Raw genomic sequence first — 18,797 nt, 5'->3', positions numbered from 1 at the left:
TGCAACAAAAATAAGGAATTTCACATCCCGCCGATTTGGAATTGTTTATGGATCTTGAGTACCAAGCATCAGGCCGTGAATGAGCGGTCATGCTGGAATACGCATCCCTTGCTTCAAGAACGCTGGTTTTGGTGCCACCCGTCAGGCAATGCGTGTGATTCGGTGCCGGACGTAGATTTGCACGAAGGGGCCGTAATCATGATCTATTGCCTTCAGGCATACAAGACACGATGACTTTCATGCTCAGCACTGGATGCGTCCATGCCTACAGGGTGCGCTGGAGAAATGCTGCTGCATGAGCGCATGTCCGGTGCCAAGTTGCGCAAAATCTCACTTAAGTGATCCTATCTTGGAAAACAACTGACCGAGAATACAGCTCCATGGCAGTGCTGCCACTGCTGATCGACGCATGCGTCCCACTTTGTACTATCGGCAATCCGGTTCTATCTCCTCGAGCAAAGCTTGCCAAGGTAGGCTAACAGAATTGACAGCAAAGTTTCTTTCCGTGATGCATTACCTATCTGTGCAGTCTCATTTCGTAACAACGAAATTCTTGCGAAATCAAATTTTCTTGTGTTCCCCCCCCCCAACTTTGTTATTGTGAGTTTAACTGTACTTCGTTATCTCGAGAATTTCGTTATATTGAAGTTTGTTGTATAAAGGTTTAACTGTACTTCATGCAGCCCAGGCAAAACATTGTACTTTCCAGTTAATTTTTACCCACAGTTTCCCACAGTTTTCCCCATTACTGTGGTAACGTCGGCCTCAAAATTATGTTCTCATGCTGCACTTGGGTCTTTCACAGAGCTGCAGTTTATTCGCAGCACACAACGTAATAAGACATGCCTGCTTCTACTGTCAGACGCTGCCACAGTCTTTCTCACTCCTCTCCTTGCCCCAGCCTGACACAGAGCCCAGTGGTTCATACGCAAGCACAAATGCACGTCTACGGACAACAGGTGCAGCAGAAGTGCTCTCAGGTTTGGCACTCATATTACACTTATTACTACACATAGGCTATCAAAAATAAGCTTATTGGTAAAGTATTCCTAATGATCAGACATGGGAAGCCATTCAGAGGCCGAGTTTTTGCAGTTAAGCAGAGAAGTCCAACACTTGGGGTTAAAACATGACCATTGAGGATGTGTAACCCACATGGCACACACAGTGAGACAGACAGATGCATCATCTGTGGTCCCACCGTTGTGCACTGACACAGTTGTTTACAGTGATCCCCACAGCACCTGAGATATTCAAAAATATTTGAAGCTAAAGCAGCAGTACAGCAAACTGATGAGAGATGGGATAAATGTAACAGACTGGCAATGCATACTTATGCTTGATGGCAAACAGCCAGCATCATTTTGAAGCGGCAAAACATAGTCATTGTGTGCAAACAATGTCCACACAATTATCACACACACATGTGACAACTGCAACTAACAAAAAGCAGGATGTGGCAGAGTAAGGCAGGTAGAATGACGTTTGCTCTCAAAGGCCTATTAGTTCATACCTGGATGCAGTGTCCTGGCCAGACCGAAAAAAAAAAATATATATATGGCTGCACACCATGGCAACCCGTGGGTTATAAGAAGTGGAAAATCGAAGACTGGCGAAGCAGCACACTTGGAAAAAAGACATTCATACAAACAGGAATAATGACGACATACAACATGAATTATGAAGACATGCACTGTGTATGTCGTCATGATTTATGCTTGTGCAAACATCTTTTTTCCAAGTGCGATGCTTCACCAAAATCATGGATCATCAACTAGCCTGTCAGTACCTATTAAGAAAATCAAAGGTTTATTACATACACTAAGGCGTGATTTAAATGTGAGCATATGCTGCAATGCGAAATGGAGCCGCGGCAACAAGCACTGCGGAGCACAATAAGTTCAGAGCAGTGAAACTGGAGCACATCATTTACAGATGCAACTTTCTAGTTTGGTTTGGTGCAACAAATTGATTTTGGTTAGCTGCATGTTGAGGCATTTCCCAGTGAAAATGGCTAGTAAAGTAAGTGAGAACAGCACTGCACACAAACACCAAAGAAAGCTTCACTTAAGCCAATCCAACAGTGCATAGGATTCACATTTAACTTTATCATATTTTTTAATAGTTTTTGACAGTGCCATTTTGCCCCTTCAAGTGGATTCCTCCAAGACGCAGGAATTACCTGCATGAAAAATTGCCATGTCCAGGTAGCTATTAACAAGATGCATTAAATTTTTCTATTAGAATCCAGTTTAGAGACTACATTGAAGCAAAACAGTAATGTTGAGCAGAAATCAACACTTTCTTCAAGGTACAAATAAAAAGTGCAGCACTTTGTGACACTTACCAAACACAAGCACCAGGCCATGAAAGGTACCCACAGCTATCAGGGATGACACCGCCTGCACACATCGCATTGGACGTCGTTGTGTGAATTTTATTAAAACACAATGCCATTTTAGCCAGCACTTGGCCTAAATGCCAAACATTTCCAACAACCATTTCCTTTATGTGCAATTCTTTAAGATGGCTCTGTTGATTGAAAACCCTAAGTTAATGCACAATCGTAATATGTGCACTGGCCATGATGGACCAGCTTGACTGCAGGGCTGGGCAGCAACCAAGATACAGCGCAGTTCACTTATAACGATACCACATGTAACAATATATCGGTTATAATGATGAGTAGGCTCAAGAGTAACAACTTATGCACTATGTTATTATTTTTTTTTGTTTATTTATCAATACTGTTGGCTGAAGGCCGTACAGGGTGGTTGCAAGACAAACGAAACACGATAGCAGTGCTGCCGCAGTCTAGAACAGACCAAATAAGGCATAGACACAGGAGAAGGCACAATGCAAAGCAAAAAGAAGCAGACAGTAGGGTACGGATGGAGCGCATTTACGACAGTACAGAGCCTGCATAGCGTAGCAGAAAACACTGTCTGTTCGACAATGCACAAGAAGCGTTTTGGGTCTTGCGTTGTTGAGGTTGTTAATTCAATACCACTATCATGTGGGAAGAAATATACAGGCAAAACTGGTTGCTGCCTTAATGAAAGGCTAAAAGAACATGATTACAATGTGCCCCGAGCTATACAGGGACACTTATAAATTCACTGTCACGACTGTGGATGTAAGCCGAGTTTTTATCGGTGTGAAGTGCTAAAAAAGCACCGATCACAACTTACACGGGAGATCATTGAAGCTGATCTCCTAGCAAGGGCTGGCAGCACGTGCATTAGCGCACCATCTTTGTGCCTATCTCCACAGCAAGATTTCTTGATCAGTTTAACTTTGCATGACAGTTATTTATGCGTTCTGTGACTCATGGTGGTGTAGCCTTCTATCGGTGTGACGCTTTGTGAAGTGTTGTCACAACATGTCCCGATGCTTTCTTGTAGCTATATATTACGTGCAACCTGCCAATAAACCAGTAGGAAGTCGGCGCTCTGTTCCTTTATCTGGCCGGCTCGGCTTGTTTCTTTCTTCCTATGTTGCGCTGTACCAGTTTTAGAATGCAATACCAACTCGCCCAATCCTCAACCCTAGTATATATAATGATGTTATTCACCGCATATCAGATATAACAATCGAAATTTTGCCTTCTGGATGGCATTTTTTATGCAGAATAATCATGACATTTGTGTTACTAAGTTCCCCTTAAATGAACGATGCCAAGAGAGGGCGATAAGTTTGCCTATGCTAATTCGTATCTGCCGTCATTTCCGCGCAGTGCGTCTCGCCAACACACCGATTGTGAAAGTTATGGGAGAGTGTACTAGAACGGGGAGTGGGTCCAGCGGATGCCTTGGCAAGCGCCAAAGGTAATGCAAAACAAATGTTGACATTGTGGCAGTGCTGCCATCGCCTTATACTGAAGCTCCGGCTGTTTCAGGAGTGCGCATTGGCTGAGGCGAGTTCACGGACTGAGTAGCTATCATCTGATTGACGTACCTTTGTTATTGCACCGTTTCCGTCGCTCAATTTTATTTAGTATAGATCAGTGTGGAATAAAATCAGTGTTTCCGCCACAGGGTATCAAACTAGATGCAGCAGAGTGAAACACCTGTCAAAGCTCCATGCAGTTGCGATAAGGTCTTTGACGCGACAAGCATCCGGCCGGTGCGTGGGGCTGCTCATTGAAGTAAAGGTGACGGTGGCCCCATCAACTTTTCAATAAATAAAGCCTCGGCGGGGAGCCCACGCTGGACCCACTCCCCCTATCTATTACACTCTAGCCATGGAAAGCATCGCAAGTTGGCGCAGCGTGCCACAAGATTGCACCAGTCGCTTCACATGTGTAACAGAAATGTGGTGAATGGCCATGGACACCAAGTCTATGCAGCAGCTGTACAGGGCATGCAAGAGAGACATCCACCGGGAGGGCTCTTAGAACGCAGCATTGGCCTTGTTTCAGGCGCAGGCTGGCACACTCAGAACACTGGCATATTGCCACCACTACGACCATAGCCAGCACCATCTGTAGGGCACGCTTTCTGCTTTCTTTGGTTGCCCGTTCATTCATTCTGCAGCCCCTTTTCATGTAAGAAAAATCCATAGGCGACTATACTAAACTGCATGAAAGGGTTCATTTCAATATAACTAAATGTTGATATAACAAAGCAAATTACCGATTTTACTAACTTCATTGTATTGAGATTTAACTATATATAAATGATCTTGTAAACAATGAAACCTCATGTAATTACATAATGTATGCAAACACAAGTATCTTTCTAGCAGGAACAGATGCTAATGACCTAATAAAATGTAGAAATGTAATTGTGGCCAAACTAAATGCATGGTCTGTCGAAAACTCATTAATAAATTGTTCTAAAACAAAAGCTGTTCTGCCCAAAATCTATGCCATGTAACGTCGGTGACGTCCTACACTTAAATGACTGTCATTGAAATACCTCTTGCGGCTAAATCCCTGGGAGTAATTTTTTAACAAATTTATGCTTTCAGCACAGCAGACCGACTACCCACACAAACTTTCAAAGGCGTTAGGCATGCTAAGGAAGTGTATCTGTTTTCTCCCTGTCCACCAGAACCGTTTTGTATACAATGCCTTGTTTGAACTGCATTTGCATTAGTGCCATCTCATGTGGGGAAACAGCAGCAAGAAAGCTCAGTATAAGCTAATTATAATGCAAAAAAAATGCTCTACGAGCGATTGCAAAGCAGCCATATGATGCGCGCACGTCTCCGTTGTTTACTAAACTCAGAATTTTGAAATCACATAAGTTGTACGAGTTTAAGCTACTATTGGCCCTTAAATATGAAATGCGTAAGGACACACAATCTGAGAACATTGTCAAACTTGCAAAACAATGCTTCTTTACGCTCATTGAGGCACACAGAACTTTGGTATGTACCCATATCTCACACCAACTATGGATTTCAAAAGATGCAGTCTAGTGTCCCACAGGTTTTAAATAAATTTCACCTCACAAGAGAGAATTTGCATGTACAGGGTCGTCCACTCTTAGGGTGAACACGGCTCACCGCGGCCGCGCTTCGCGGGGCGCCAGTGCGTCCGGTGCGGCGGAGCATCAAAGCAAAGCAGCGCAGGCGCACACGGACCCAGGGGAGGTGCTTCGCATCGTCTGCTACACAGCTGGAGCGCACCCCTCTGGCTTTGCTGTAAAGTAAACTTTGCTAAGCCCAGGTGACTGAGCGCCCGAGGCGGCGTCGCGGGAAGGCGCACTTCACTAACTGTAGCATTTTCCACCTGGTTCGGTCTACAGCTTGTGAACAGCCTGCTTAATCAATCTACATTAACAGAAACAAGCTTCTCACCACATAAATCACTTAGCATGTTTTTTATAAGTGATGAGGGTAAAAATACAGCCATTTTTCGCGCTCTTTATTAGGCTGGGGCCATTTTATTTTACTCTCACAGCACTTGGTGTAGTGCATACTGAGAAACCTATTAGGCGTGCTCTTTGTTGGAGTCATCATGTGATGAGCCTAGCGCCGTTTCGCGCATGTCTTGATGCTATAACGAATTTGCTTAATTGACTTAAGAAATCGACCGAAACCCACAATAAATTTCACAGAAAGTTTGGGAGCGATTGTTCAATCATGCATCATCATGTTTGCCATCGATTTTACCATTAAGGAGGGAAATAATATTACTTCGACAGCAACCAAGAAGTGACATGCGCTGCTTTGCGACTCTCTTATTGACGCGTTAATGTCGCTGGTAGGGGTGCATGGAGCGCTTTACGCGATGTAGGAAAGGGCTCTCCTCTGCATAGCAACTGATACGGCGGCAATTTTACTCCCCGTTTTCTCTTTCTACATCCTATAAAAAAACAAAATTCATTTTTGTTGTCACAGTTTGGGTAAAATCATCGAAGCGGTGCCAGTCCTTTGACGGCTACCTGACGCGAGAAGTAACATTCTCATTTAGAGGAATCGTCGGTCAATTATTTGATTACATTGATTAGGTGAAGTAAAACATGTGGCGCCGTCTATCTTTTGGTTGTTTTTTTTTTTTCTCCTTGGAGCCAATGCACGCCGCATGCGAATGCTGTTTCTGTCCGTTTCGAATAAGTAATTGGAGTGGAAAATCTATAATCTACATGTCTGTTTTCTAGCTTAAATTACGTCTTGCCGGGTAATTAAGTCGTTATTCGCTTCTATTTCATTTCAGTACTTCCTCGGAATAGGTCATGTGCATATTCCCCCGAGCATATAATAATTTGTTAATTGTGCGGTATACGTCCCAAGGCGACGCATGGCCTCTGCATTATGCCATATAGGTGGGCATCGGGTAAATTTGAAAAAAAGGAGGAATTGATTTCTCTTTCTTTTTTTTAGGGGTTGGGGAGGGGGCTGAGTGGGTAAAACCCAAATATTAATACGGCACAGGAACCCTTGCCGCGAACAAGCGATGCTGTTGCCGTTGTGGGGAGGTGGCCGGTCCGTGTGTTGGACGAACGCAACCACGATAATTAAACCGGCAGTCATGAGGCCGGCCCGGTGTCGTCTGCCGACAGAATGCCGTTGGTCGGCAAACGGGCTCGACGTTTGTAAAAGCCAAGCCCGGCCCAAGCCAGATTGCTGTGGTCAGGCCAGTCTACTTTTTAACTGACCATGGGCATCAGTCGGATCTACCGCCGAGGTCCCCCCCCCCCCCCTCATGTTTTTTTACTTAGGTCATGCTACCCCATCATAGCTTAATATGATGATGCGGTGCAGCCAATGGCTGCTAGAGTGAGTGACTGGCCGCTCACGAGTCAAAGATTCTGCGATGACTCGTCAAATCGAAAGACACCAGAGGTGTTTCCATTAAACGCATTTCTGTCGACTTGCGTGATGAATTGCATTTTGTTCGGTTGATGGTTGCCATGGCACTTCGGCAATAAAAACGCTGTAACAGTGCAGGATAATTTTATTTCCCTGGTGCACTTTTGGAAACTAGCCATGTCGCAGGTACTGGAACAAGAAAGACGAGGCATTGTAGATCTGTGCCTACAAAACTATTCTCAATGCGTTCTATGGGAGATGACAAAAAGGCCACTGAAAACTGAATTGAATCGTCCAGGCTTACAAGAAGGATGGAAGAATTGCGGATGCTCCCCGTAAAGCCCGGCAAAGAGTGACCATTGTTGCGGCGGCTGCTGCAAACCCGGCCTCCACCGTTCGGAAAATTAAGAACAACCTCAGGCGGGGTGACGTCTCTGACACAACTATCAAGCGTCATCGCCTCTACGCCCCAGCCTAATAAAGAGCGCAAAAAAATGACTGTATTTTTACCCTCATCACTTATAAAAAACATGCTAAGTGATTTATGTGGTGAGAAGCTTGTTTCTGTTAATGTAGATTGATTAAGCAGGCTGTTCACAAGCTGTAGACCGAACCAGGTGGAAAATGCTCCAGTTAGTGAAGTGCGCCTCCTCGCAACGTCGCCTCGGTCGCTCAGTCATCTGGGTCTAGCAAAGCGTACTTTACAGCAAAGCCAGAGCGGCGCGCTCCAGCGCTGTAGCAGACGACGCGAAGCGTAAGCCGAGATTATGAATTGGATCAAGTCGCTTAATGTAGGACTGCCTAGCTACAGCATAAACTACACTACCGTAGTCGAGGATACTACGTACAAGAGACCGGTATTTACGTAATAGACATGTTCAGTCAGATCCCCAGTGCTTGTGCGATAAAACCTTAAGGATATTTAGTGCTTTATTTGCTTTAATTTTAGATGTGTTAATGTGGGCCAGGAAATTCAGTTTTGTGTCAAAAGTTACGGCTAAAAATTTTTAGTCTTCTTTGACTGGCAGCGTTGTACCATACAATGGGAGAACTGGAGTGCAGTGCGACCCTCGCTTCTGGGAAATGAGAACTGTAATAGTTTTGTCTGTTGAAAAACGGAAACCATTTTTGTCAGCCCATTGTGTCAGATTATTTATCGTTATTTGTAGTTGTCTTTCGCAGGTGGGTAGGTTTGAAGTGCAGCAAGCCCCTTGCAAGTCTTCAACATATAATGAGTGCATAACAGAGGATGGAATGATCTTACTAACAGAGTTCATTTTGACTATGAAAAGTGTCGTGCTCAGAATGCAACCTTGTGGAAGGCCATTTTCTTGTGTAAATGTGCATGAAAGTATTGTGCCGAGACATACTTGAAATGTTCTATTCGACATGAAATCACATAGACAATTTAGCATTCTGCCGCGAACTCCCAGGTGAGCCATGCCTCTCAAGATTCCATATTGCCACATCGTATCATACGCCTTTTCTAAATCGAAGAAAACAGTGAGACAGTTTTGTTTGTGTAGAAACGCGTCATGTATTTCCTGCTCTAGTCGCACGAGATGGTCAGTGGTGGAGCAGCCCTGTTTGTATCCGCACTGGTGCATGTCTATTAGGTGTCTTGTTTCAAGGATGAATGTGAGTCTTATGTTTATGATGCTCTCCTAGGATTTGGCTAGACAGCTTGTTAATGCAATGGGTCTATAGTTGCTAGGGGATGTTGCGGGTTTACCAGATTTTAGAAAAGGCACTACTACCTCATTCTTCCAATCTGTGGGCATTACACCAGACTCCCATATATTATTGAAAAATTAAGCAAAAAATTTAATTATGGGGTTTTACATGTCAAAACCACTTTCTGATTATGAGGCACGCCATAGTGGAGGACTCCGGAAATTTTGACCTCCTGGGGTTCTTTAACGTGCACTTAAATCTAAGTACCACGGGTGTTTTCGCATTTCGCCTCCCTCAAAATGTGGCCGCCGTGGACGGGATTCAATCCCGCGATTGAAAAATTTAAGAAGTGCCCCTACCAATGCTTGAGATAGGTGTGCCAGCATTGTGTAGTGGACACAGTCAAGACCTGTTGCCGTTTTGTTACCGGCAGAGAGAACTCAGTTCAATTCATGTATTGTGAGGGGTTATTATACATTTCAGCTGGAGCCCCAGTGGTGGGTAGTCTCTGTTTCTCTGCCAATTCTTTATATTTTAAGAATGAATTTTAATAGTGTGCTGAACTGTAGATGTTGTAAAAGTGTTCACCTAATGAGTTAGCCGGGTCCTGTAGTGTTGCTTGTGTGCCTGGACATGTAAGTAGTGGTATTGTGTAAGATGAGTACTCTTCTCTAAATTTCCTCACCTGGTTCCACATTCGTTTCGATGTGACCGTACTATGATTTGAAGATATATATTTTTGCCATGATTATTTTTCAGCCTGTCTTCAAATGAATCGTGCTTTGGCTTTGGCTTGTTTGAAGTTTAAGAGGTTGCCATAGGTGGGGTACCTCCGTAGGATTTCCCAGGCCTTATTTTGTTCTTTTTTAGTGTCGGTACACTCCTTCGTCCACCAGAGGTTTAGCTTTTTGCGCATAATACCCGATGACTGGGGTATCGCCTTTTCTGCCGCTGACATTATTACCTCAGTGTTTTTTTTGTTAAGTTCATGAACACTTAGGTCTGGCAAAAATACATCTTCCAGTTTCGAGTTCCCCGTAAAAATTGGCCAGTTAGCGAGCTGTAATTTCCATCAGTGTGGCCTAGTGCTTAAGGCTGGTGGTGATGATAAAGAGTTTAATGACTGCAGGTAAGTGGTCACTACCATATGACGTGTCGAGGGCCTCCCATTTAAGATCATTAAAATGAGATGGTGAGCAACAAGCTAAATCTAAACAACTAAAAGTGCGGGAAGTTGGTGAAAAGTAGGTCGGGGCACCTGAATTTAAAAGGCAGATGTCATTCGATAAAATAAAATCTTCAACCAGCTGCCCTTTTTGGTCAGTTTTCACATTGCCCAAAGAGTACAATGAGCATTAAAATCCCCTACTAAAACAAATGGTTCCAGTAATTGATCTCTTAAATTTTCTAACTGTTTAGTAGTGAAATGGGTGTGGGGTGGAATATACAGTGAGCAAATGGTGACAGTTTTGTAAGATAGAATGGTGACAGCTACGGCTTCTAAAGATGTATTCATTTGGACATTTCGGGTAGAAGTGCCGCCCTGCACGACTATAGCCACTCCACCTGACAAACGGCTGGAACATTCGCGGTCCCTTTGGACAACAGTGAAACCTCTGAGAATTTGACTACTTTTTGGACCAAGATTTGTTTCCTGGAGACAGACTGCAACTTGTGAAAAGCTGTTCATGGTGTCTTTGATGTCACCTAGATTGTGCATGAGACCTCTACAATTCCAATGGATAATAAAAGCGATTCTGAAATTGAAAGGTAAGAAATGGCACTGCAGAAAGAATAAGAGGCGAGATGTTAGGTGACATGGATTTAAAAAGGCTAATACAAAGGAGCGATAACCTTGAGGTTATCGCTTTCTTATTTAGAGTGGTTATTGAGACTTTGTCCCTCCTTCCGCGCTCGAAAGAGCGCTTGTCCTTCGGTACCGATGACACCGGGGTTTTTGCGTCGACCTCCATCGCCCTCTCGGAGGTGCTGGAGGACCGAGAATTTGGCGCTGAGATAAGTGCATCGGGCCTTGGAGATCGCTTGATCTTAGGGCCCTGCGGGACTGGTGTCTGCAGGGCTTTTGAAGAGGATGGAGCAGCGTCGGCTGCTTCCACCACGGGTGCGGGAGGGGTCACTGCGAGAGCACTGCGCGTTGGCTCGGAGGACTCCTGAGGCCTCTGTGACGCTGCATCACATCAGCATAACTTCTTCACAAAAGGTATGATAGACGCTTTCTGGCTTCATAGAACGAGATTTTTTCCTGAACAGTTAGTGCAATTACTTCTTTTTCTTTTTTCCAGCAAGGGCAGAACCACGAGTAACCTGGATGATCTCCTTTGCAGTTAACACAATGTGGTGAAGAGGTGCATTTGTCAGATTGGTGATCATTGGAGCTGCATTTAGCAAAGGTTGTTTGGCCTCGGCTTGCATGTGAAGCATGTCCAAACCTTCGGCACTTGAAACATCGTCTGGGGTTTGGGAGACATGGTCGCACATTGACTTTAACATAACCTGCATCGAGCGAAGTAGGCATTACGCTTGTTCAGAAGGCGAGTATAACATGTTTAGTGGGGATTTCTTGGTCATTTCTGTGGATGACAATTCTTTGTACTTTTGTCACATTTTGCTCTTGGAAACCCTCAAGGAGTTTCTCATCGCTCAATCCAATGAGGTCTTCTTCAGATACCACTCCCCTGCTTGTATTAAGTGTTCTGTGGGCTGAAACTGTCACTGTCGCGTCCCCAATACTGGTAAGGTCAGAGAGCTTCTCTGCTTGATCTTTATCATTTAGTTCTAGGAGGAGGTCCACGCTAGACATTTTGGAGGCTTTGTATGTTGGTCCGATTTTTTCTTTCAGGCATTTGGCTACAAGGAATGGAGAGAGCTTTCTTACTGGCATGTTGCTTTCACTGTGGGCTACATAGTACTTGAGGAAAGATGGAGTGTTGCTCCAAAAGGCAAACTGGAATGGTACTTCGGTGCGGCATCTTTTCAGACGCTGATCATAGACGACAGAGGTTTGCGCTGCCATAAAAAACATGTATGTCTGGCAACAGCGCCAACCGCCCACCACAGAGCCCAACGAGGGGACGCGACAGAGCTTGTGTACAAGCCTGCACGACGCCAGCCATACGCCATCACTATAAGCAAATATGGTGTACCCAAAGGTAGGACAGCCACACAAGGTTAACCCTTGCCGCCGTGGCGAAAGGAAGTAAATGGAAGGGAGAACAAGACAGGAAAGGTCAAAAAGTGCGAGATCAAGACGAAGATTTGAGGAGAGAGAGACAGGAAAAGGCGACTGCCGATTTCCCCCGGGTGGGTCAGTCCGGGGGTACTGTCTGTGTGAAGCAGAGGCCAAAGGGGTGTGTTGCCTCCGCCGGGGGGCCTTAAAGTCCGAACACCCAGCATCGGCTCAACCCCCAGGATCCCCCTTTCCCCAGACATGATTAAGCCGTGCATGGCTACACGCAGGAGTGTCCAACCCTCGTGTGCTCAGGTACGTGGTGTCGCAACACACTAAACGCCTGCTGACGCAGGCGCCCCTGCGGGGACTTAAATCTGTGGTTATTCAGTTTGAAGAGGAGTGCCTAGAACAAACTATACTCAGTTCTGCAATTTTACTCTACTTTTAAGAGAGAGACATCACAAACATACAATGCAGGAGTTCCGAGCCTTACAAGAAGAATACAACTCTTTTACTGAATTTTACACAGATGGATCTAAGACGAGCCAATTCTAAGTAGGATGTAGTATTGTATCAAAACAGTTGGAAGAGTGTATACATTAGTGTAGATTTTCAATCTTGAGAATGGAAGTTTATGCACTGCAGATAGCTATAGGAAAAATTATCCATGGCAAATACAAGAAAGCAGGAATCTACACCGACTGCACTAAGGTCGCTCAATTCGAAATCAATTAGCAAAGCCTTCATTGGCAACATTTTGCATATGCTATTTAGTGCAGACAGCCATAATAAAGTTATTTGCTTTTGTTGGGTCCCGAGTCACACACGAATTAAAAGGCAGACAGCTGTGCAGCACACCCTGGATGCAAAATAAACCATAACAATCCCCCTGAAAGACAGCTGTTGGTCAGGCCTCTGGACTGGACTTCGTTACATGATTCCATCTCACCAAGCCTGTGCTTGGCCTGTTACACCAAGTTCTGTCTGAAGGGGGTTTCTCTAGACTCCGAATAGGAAACAGTGATGATTTCCTTCTTGAGCACAAGCATAACTGCAACAAGTTCAATCAACTACTCACTATAATTCATGTCCAGCTTTAGAAACACAAAGGTATTTATCAATACCATCTTTTCCTATCCCTCTCCTCAACATTTTGTTTCCCTATTAGCTTTTTATCCAGCAGTTGCCTTTCTTGTGTTTTCCAAGCAGCTCGGGTTAATCTGGGGTAGTATATACAACCTGGGGTATATTAAACTGGGTTATAGTAGCTATGTACATCTGGCGTCTGTGGTTCGTTTGGGTCTCTTGTCATCCTCTTGTTAGCTTGGAGATGGGCATTGCTGAGAAAATAAAATGAATTTTTTTTTTGTCATTCCCTCGACTACGTGATCGCCCTATTTCGAAAAGATGCACTGATGGATGTCAAATTTTTTTGTCCAGTACACAGAAAATTTTTCTCATTTTCATTCTATGAACAGTACAAACCCTGAAAAGGCCATCAGAATGCTTTCTACCTCCATTGTTGCAAAATTCATATTAGAAATACCATTGTGAAGGTTAGGATTGGCGTGTGTGACACGAGGAAGATGAATTGGACAAGGCATTGTTAAGACATATTAAAAATTATATTTCTTATTTTATTTACAGAATTCCAGCATTGCTGCAGTGGAATTACTGCAGGGGAGGGGGGAACAAGGGGGGAGGGGGTTGCATATACTATGCAGCCAACGTAGTTTGGCTACATAGCTGGACAAGTTAACTGTGGGAAATCAAAGTACAGAACGTAATGCCTAATCAGGTAACGAATACAGGATCAATATAAAATACAAATGCAATATCAAACATCACAACCAATACAAAGTAAAAGTACATATCAAAGATCAGGTAACGCATGCAGTCAAGTATTCAATGTATGCGTAGGGTGTAAAGCATCTCCGTTACCTCTCGTTTCACACTTAAAATTTCTGCAAATAAAGAGCAACATTTTGCTAGCCTTAGGCACCATTTGATTGATGTGCTTGTTCCAATTCATAGATTGCGTGAATTATTATTTTTATTTAATAATACTGTCAGCCCAAGGACTGTTACAGGAGTGGAAGATATGAACATGCACAATGACTACAGTATGAAAAAAACAACTAAACGAACGCAAACGCCCTGGGAGAGAAGCGAATGAGTGTAGATTCCAAGCATTATACAAATTCCCCTCCAAAATAAATAAACAGCTACACTTTTGGCAAAGTTACCATGTACAGTATTTACATATTCGAGGCAAGAAAGAATGTTGTGCACACGTGAAAAATTTTTCAACACATGAGGCTTACATGACAGAGTCAAGGAGCGCATTCCATCCTGTAACAACTCTAGGAACGAAGCTGTACTTAAAACAGCCATCTCTTATTTGAGGTGACGTAATGTACAGTCAAACCCGGCTATATCGAACTCGCAAAAAAACGCCTATCAGTTCGATATAGAGCATAATTCGATATAAGCCTGCTAAATAATTGGATGTCATAAAAGCACATACCATTTATAAAATCACTTTATTGGTGAAACTAGCTTAATTTCGCACGATGTAGTCCTGCATTTTCTTCTGCTTGGGCAATTTCGCTGCCTGCGACGCATGCACTTTTCCACATGGTCAGCGTCGGAGCAGCTGAGGCCGCAACCTTCCGCATTTGCGCAGAAGCACCAACTAGCGCGAGCGCACCAATCACTTCGGAGGATGTGGGCCAAGGACCGGCGTTGCTTTCCTCATTGTGCCCACTTTCACTTGCGCTCGGTACGATGTCGGCAACGTAGTCTTCGTTTTCAGGCTCTCCTGTGGTCGCGACACCATCATTTGCGCTCACAAACTCGTCCACCGTTGATTTGTCAACAGCTTCCGGAAATTCTGACAGCTCGCTCCGAACTTCGGAAACATCGGCAACGGCTTCTTCGCATTCATCAGGATTTAGTCATCACCGAGCACGCGAAAGTTGGCATGGCTGAAGCAATTTCGGATGAACCACTCGCACACGGCCCTGCATACGCGTCGGGCGCCACGGGCACCGGGTCGCGAGTTTGGCCGCTTTAGCCGTAATCTCTCCCTTCAAGATCGTGCTGAGTGCTCCTCGGAATCTTGTACGCTGCAGGGACATCTGACTTCTCATCGCGTTCAATCCTATTTATGATTTCGAGATTCACGACAAAAGGCGAATTTTGCCGCTTCATCACGGCAACACTGCGGGAGACGGCCTACAAGGCGCACACACAATGAACCAGAAAAGCAGCGAGACAACTCGCACTTCCGCCATCCTGCACGACGAGGGCACAAGAGCCTCTGATTGGCTGTCTGAGCAAGCGCTGCGGGCGGGCCAGGTTCATTTTTTGCAGGGGGGTGTCGACGGCTCGTCCGAGGCAGGGCGGTCACGGTAGGGAGAGCGGTTGGATGGAGCCGTGCCCCCGGGTTTTCCCGCCACCGGGAGGGAAAGCCAACCTACGGGGGCACTTTCTGCCGCTTCACGTTCGATATATCGGGAGTCGCTGCTTTTTTTGTTCGATGTAAGCGTAATTTTTGCTATATATACTCATTGTAACTATACCATGTCCGGAAATTGTTCGATATATCGAATAATTCGATGTAAACGGGTTCGATATAGTCGGGTTCGACTGTATTGGCTATGGCAATGTCTGGATCAGGGTGTCTACGAAGCTGACATTTTCAAGTTCCCAGAGTTTTCCAGGTTTTCCATGAGAGCCTTTGCAAAATCCCCCAAGTGACACAGAACTTGTCAAGACAGGCTGACATGTCACCCGATGCTGTCACTCTCTAGTAAGCATGCTAAAAAATAAATCAACTTAATGCAGTTTGAATAGTAAGGAGTAGTGTTTATTTCATTAAAAATAGAAAACTGAAGGGAGAGGTTAGTAAAATGCACAGTAAATAAAATATCTGTGAAAAAAGAATGGTAAAGCCCATTGCAAATAGAGTCAAACATCTTAAAATATGAATAAAAAAACATGCATACAGAAGTAAATATTTTCGAAAATGAACTACTGTATTTCTATCAATTGATAGCAAACTCATTGGTATTAGGTCCGAGCTTTGTCACAAGTTAGATTCTCTCAGCAGCTGGAAAGTCAACCTCAACTGCCTGACATACTCTCAGCCCATGCACAATGCCTCAGTGTTGCGTTTCACTGCTTTAAATAGTTTATTTTGGTCTGGATGAGGGTCACCTGCATTTCGGCATCAGCCAACACTTTGCATTTTAAGCTCAAGCTCCTTCAAAGAAGAGGCTGCAAAGTTCCTTTCCCGATAATTCCTCAGTGCGATGGTCCTTTCTGTTCTCGTCATCCTTCCTCCACGCGTTTGCTCCACGGACCATCTGAAGCCTCCTCTTGGTCAGTTGTACAGTCAATGTCCAATTTGCAGACTTCCTAGGAGCCGCAAAAACATCCGAAAAATAGGGCAGTGCGAAAAAATGAATGCACGTCTTTTTTGAATGAGTAAAGGCAAGGTGCAAAAGGCCAGGACTGAAGGACACAAACGACAGGATCGGCGCCACTCACAGCTAAGTTTATTTCTACAACAAGCTTGCCTTATGTAGGTCAATCAAAGCGAATCACACACAAACCGTTAGAAGTGCAATACAGCAATCCATCGACCACTCAGGAATCATACCTGGCACAAAGATCAAGTGAGCAAACAAGAACCACATGTGGAGCAGCACGGGTAGCAATTCATCGAGCACAGTCTTTACCAAGCCAACGGGGAGAAAAAACGAGACATAAGAAGTACCGTCTACGCTTCACTATCAACTATCCAAAACATAACACCATTCAAATGCCTAAGGCCCAGTCAATGATAAAACCCGCACGACTATGGAAATAATGACCAACGAATAAATAACACGGAAGAACATGAAGAAAGGGCATATCTAAGTACGGCATCTGCGTCAAAACTAAAATCTCTAATAGTCACTCACCTAAAAAATTGATAAAACGTGTGACCAAGCGAAAAATGAAGCATGTGACAAACAATGAAATGAAGAACAGTTGAACGATAAAGGGTCTAAAGAACAGCGTCTGCGTCAAAACGAAATTCTGATTCTGCATCAGAAGAAGTTCACTGAATGCAGGACACGTGTCGTGTACCAAATCCCTCTAAGCTGTGGTCACAGCTATATCGGGCAAACAGGTCGATGTTTCAATGAGCGTGCAATGGAACATTGCCGTAATTTGCACAACAATGAAGGGAGCTTCCTTGCAGAGCACTTCAGAGATCGCACTAATTGCTGCTCTCAGTTCGACAAAACAAAATTTTTGAAGTTTGGAAAAGACAGGTTCAAACGGGAGATTGTAGATGCCTATTTCATCAAGAAAGAGGGTAACAAATGCATCAGCAGGCTGTCTATTGTGCTTAGTGACAAGGAGACTACTTTTTTGGAAGGTTTCATTTAGGCCTCATGTTAGAGTTATTTCATTTAGGTTTTCTCCGTTTGTCTTCCTTTCATTTATTTAGTTTTTATTTTGTTGATGATTTTCTAGTGTCTCTTACAAGTTTTGTCACCTTTTTTATTATTCTTATTTATTTATGTTGTTGTTTTTTTCATTTTGACGCAGACGCTGTTCTTTAGACTCTTTATCATTCAACTGTTCTCCATTTCATTGTTTGCCACATGCTTCATTTTTTGTGCGGTCACACGTTTGATCAATTTTTTAGGTGAGTGACTATTAGAGATGGATTGCTGTATTGCACTTCTAATGGTTCGTGTGTGATTCGGCTTGATTGACCTACATAAGGCAGGCTTGTTGCGGAAATAAACTTAGTTGTGAGTGGCGCCGGTCCTGTCGTTTGTGTCCTCCTTCAGTCCTGGTCTTTTGCGCCTTGCCTTTACTGATTCAAGCATGAACCTACTAGCCCAAGCAAAAGTTTTACTTGAGCATGTCTTTTACTGCCCTTAAGGGCTCAAATCGCCATAGGCACGTTTGAAAAAGCTCTGAAGGTCTGCCAGTACACTTAATAGGCATATCGGTGCTTGCACTGTGACAGGAGACGGCAGGTGCATGCGTGTATAAATAGGGAACACGTACTGTGCCCCGTGACAATAGCCCCTTCTCACACTCGTTAAGCTTCACCACAATACTTTACGTATGCTTCACTGCGTAACATTTCTGTGCTGAGGTGAAGCTGCCATTGGGAACCGGCATTATGCAATGCACTGTGCTTTCTAAGATTCGAAGCCAACCGCAAGGATTACAGAGGCGGAGTTGATGCCATTGCTGGCAGCAGCGAATTCTTTCAATTAAAAAACATGGCACCGAACAGCAAGACCCTTAATAGCGAACGTTGAAGCAGCCAGGCTTCGCGTTGCCGCGGTAGTAGCTACGGCTGCCAGCGGACCTGCATGCAATAGCGCCGGTTCGAGGTGGCGAGATAATCAAAATGGCGGCAATGGTCACACTGATTAATGCCATTTAGGTCATGTGTTCACAACAAAAAGTCAGGAAAATGGGATGGCGAAGGGTTCTTGCGTTTGAAATTTCATACATTCTTATACATTGACTCTATGGGGTACATGGTGGTGCCGCGAAGCCGTCCTCATTATTGGGCATGTCCCTAAAATCAGCCGTCCGAAAAATTGGTTGTTGACTCTACAATGGCAACTCCTCCAGCCAAAGACATGTC

General features: G+C 44.3%; 1 protein-coding gene across 11 annotated transcripts in view; it reads right to left on the bottom strand.

Annotated features, from left to right (window-relative positions):
- The window catches only part of Vps8 (vacuolar protein sorting 8), a 947,651-nt gene that overhangs the window by 866,696 nt on the left and 62,158 nt on the right, over window positions 1–18,797 (bottom strand). For all 11 annotated transcript variants that reach the window (XR_012825005.1, XM_075677146.1, XM_075677136.1 and 8 more), the window contains exon 5: window positions 2,348–2,402. Coding sequence is in view for 10 of the 11 variants with exons in the window: in XM_075677146.1 (XP_075533261.1) it covers window positions 2,348–2,402 (55 nt within the window). In the remaining variant the exon portion in view is untranslated. The remainder of the gene's footprint in view (window positions 1–2,347; window positions 2,403–18,797) is intronic.

This window comes from Dermacentor variabilis, unplaced genomic scaffold, assembly GCF_050947875.1.
Source record: "Dermacentor variabilis isolate Ectoservices unplaced genomic scaffold, ASM5094787v1 scaffold_12, whole genome shotgun sequence".
NCBI lineage: Eukaryota > Metazoa > Arthropoda > Arachnida > Ixodida > Ixodidae > Dermacentor > Dermacentor variabilis.
The sequence above is the reverse complement of the archived record's forward strand: the minus strand, read 5'-3'. Positions and strand labels throughout refer to the sequence as shown.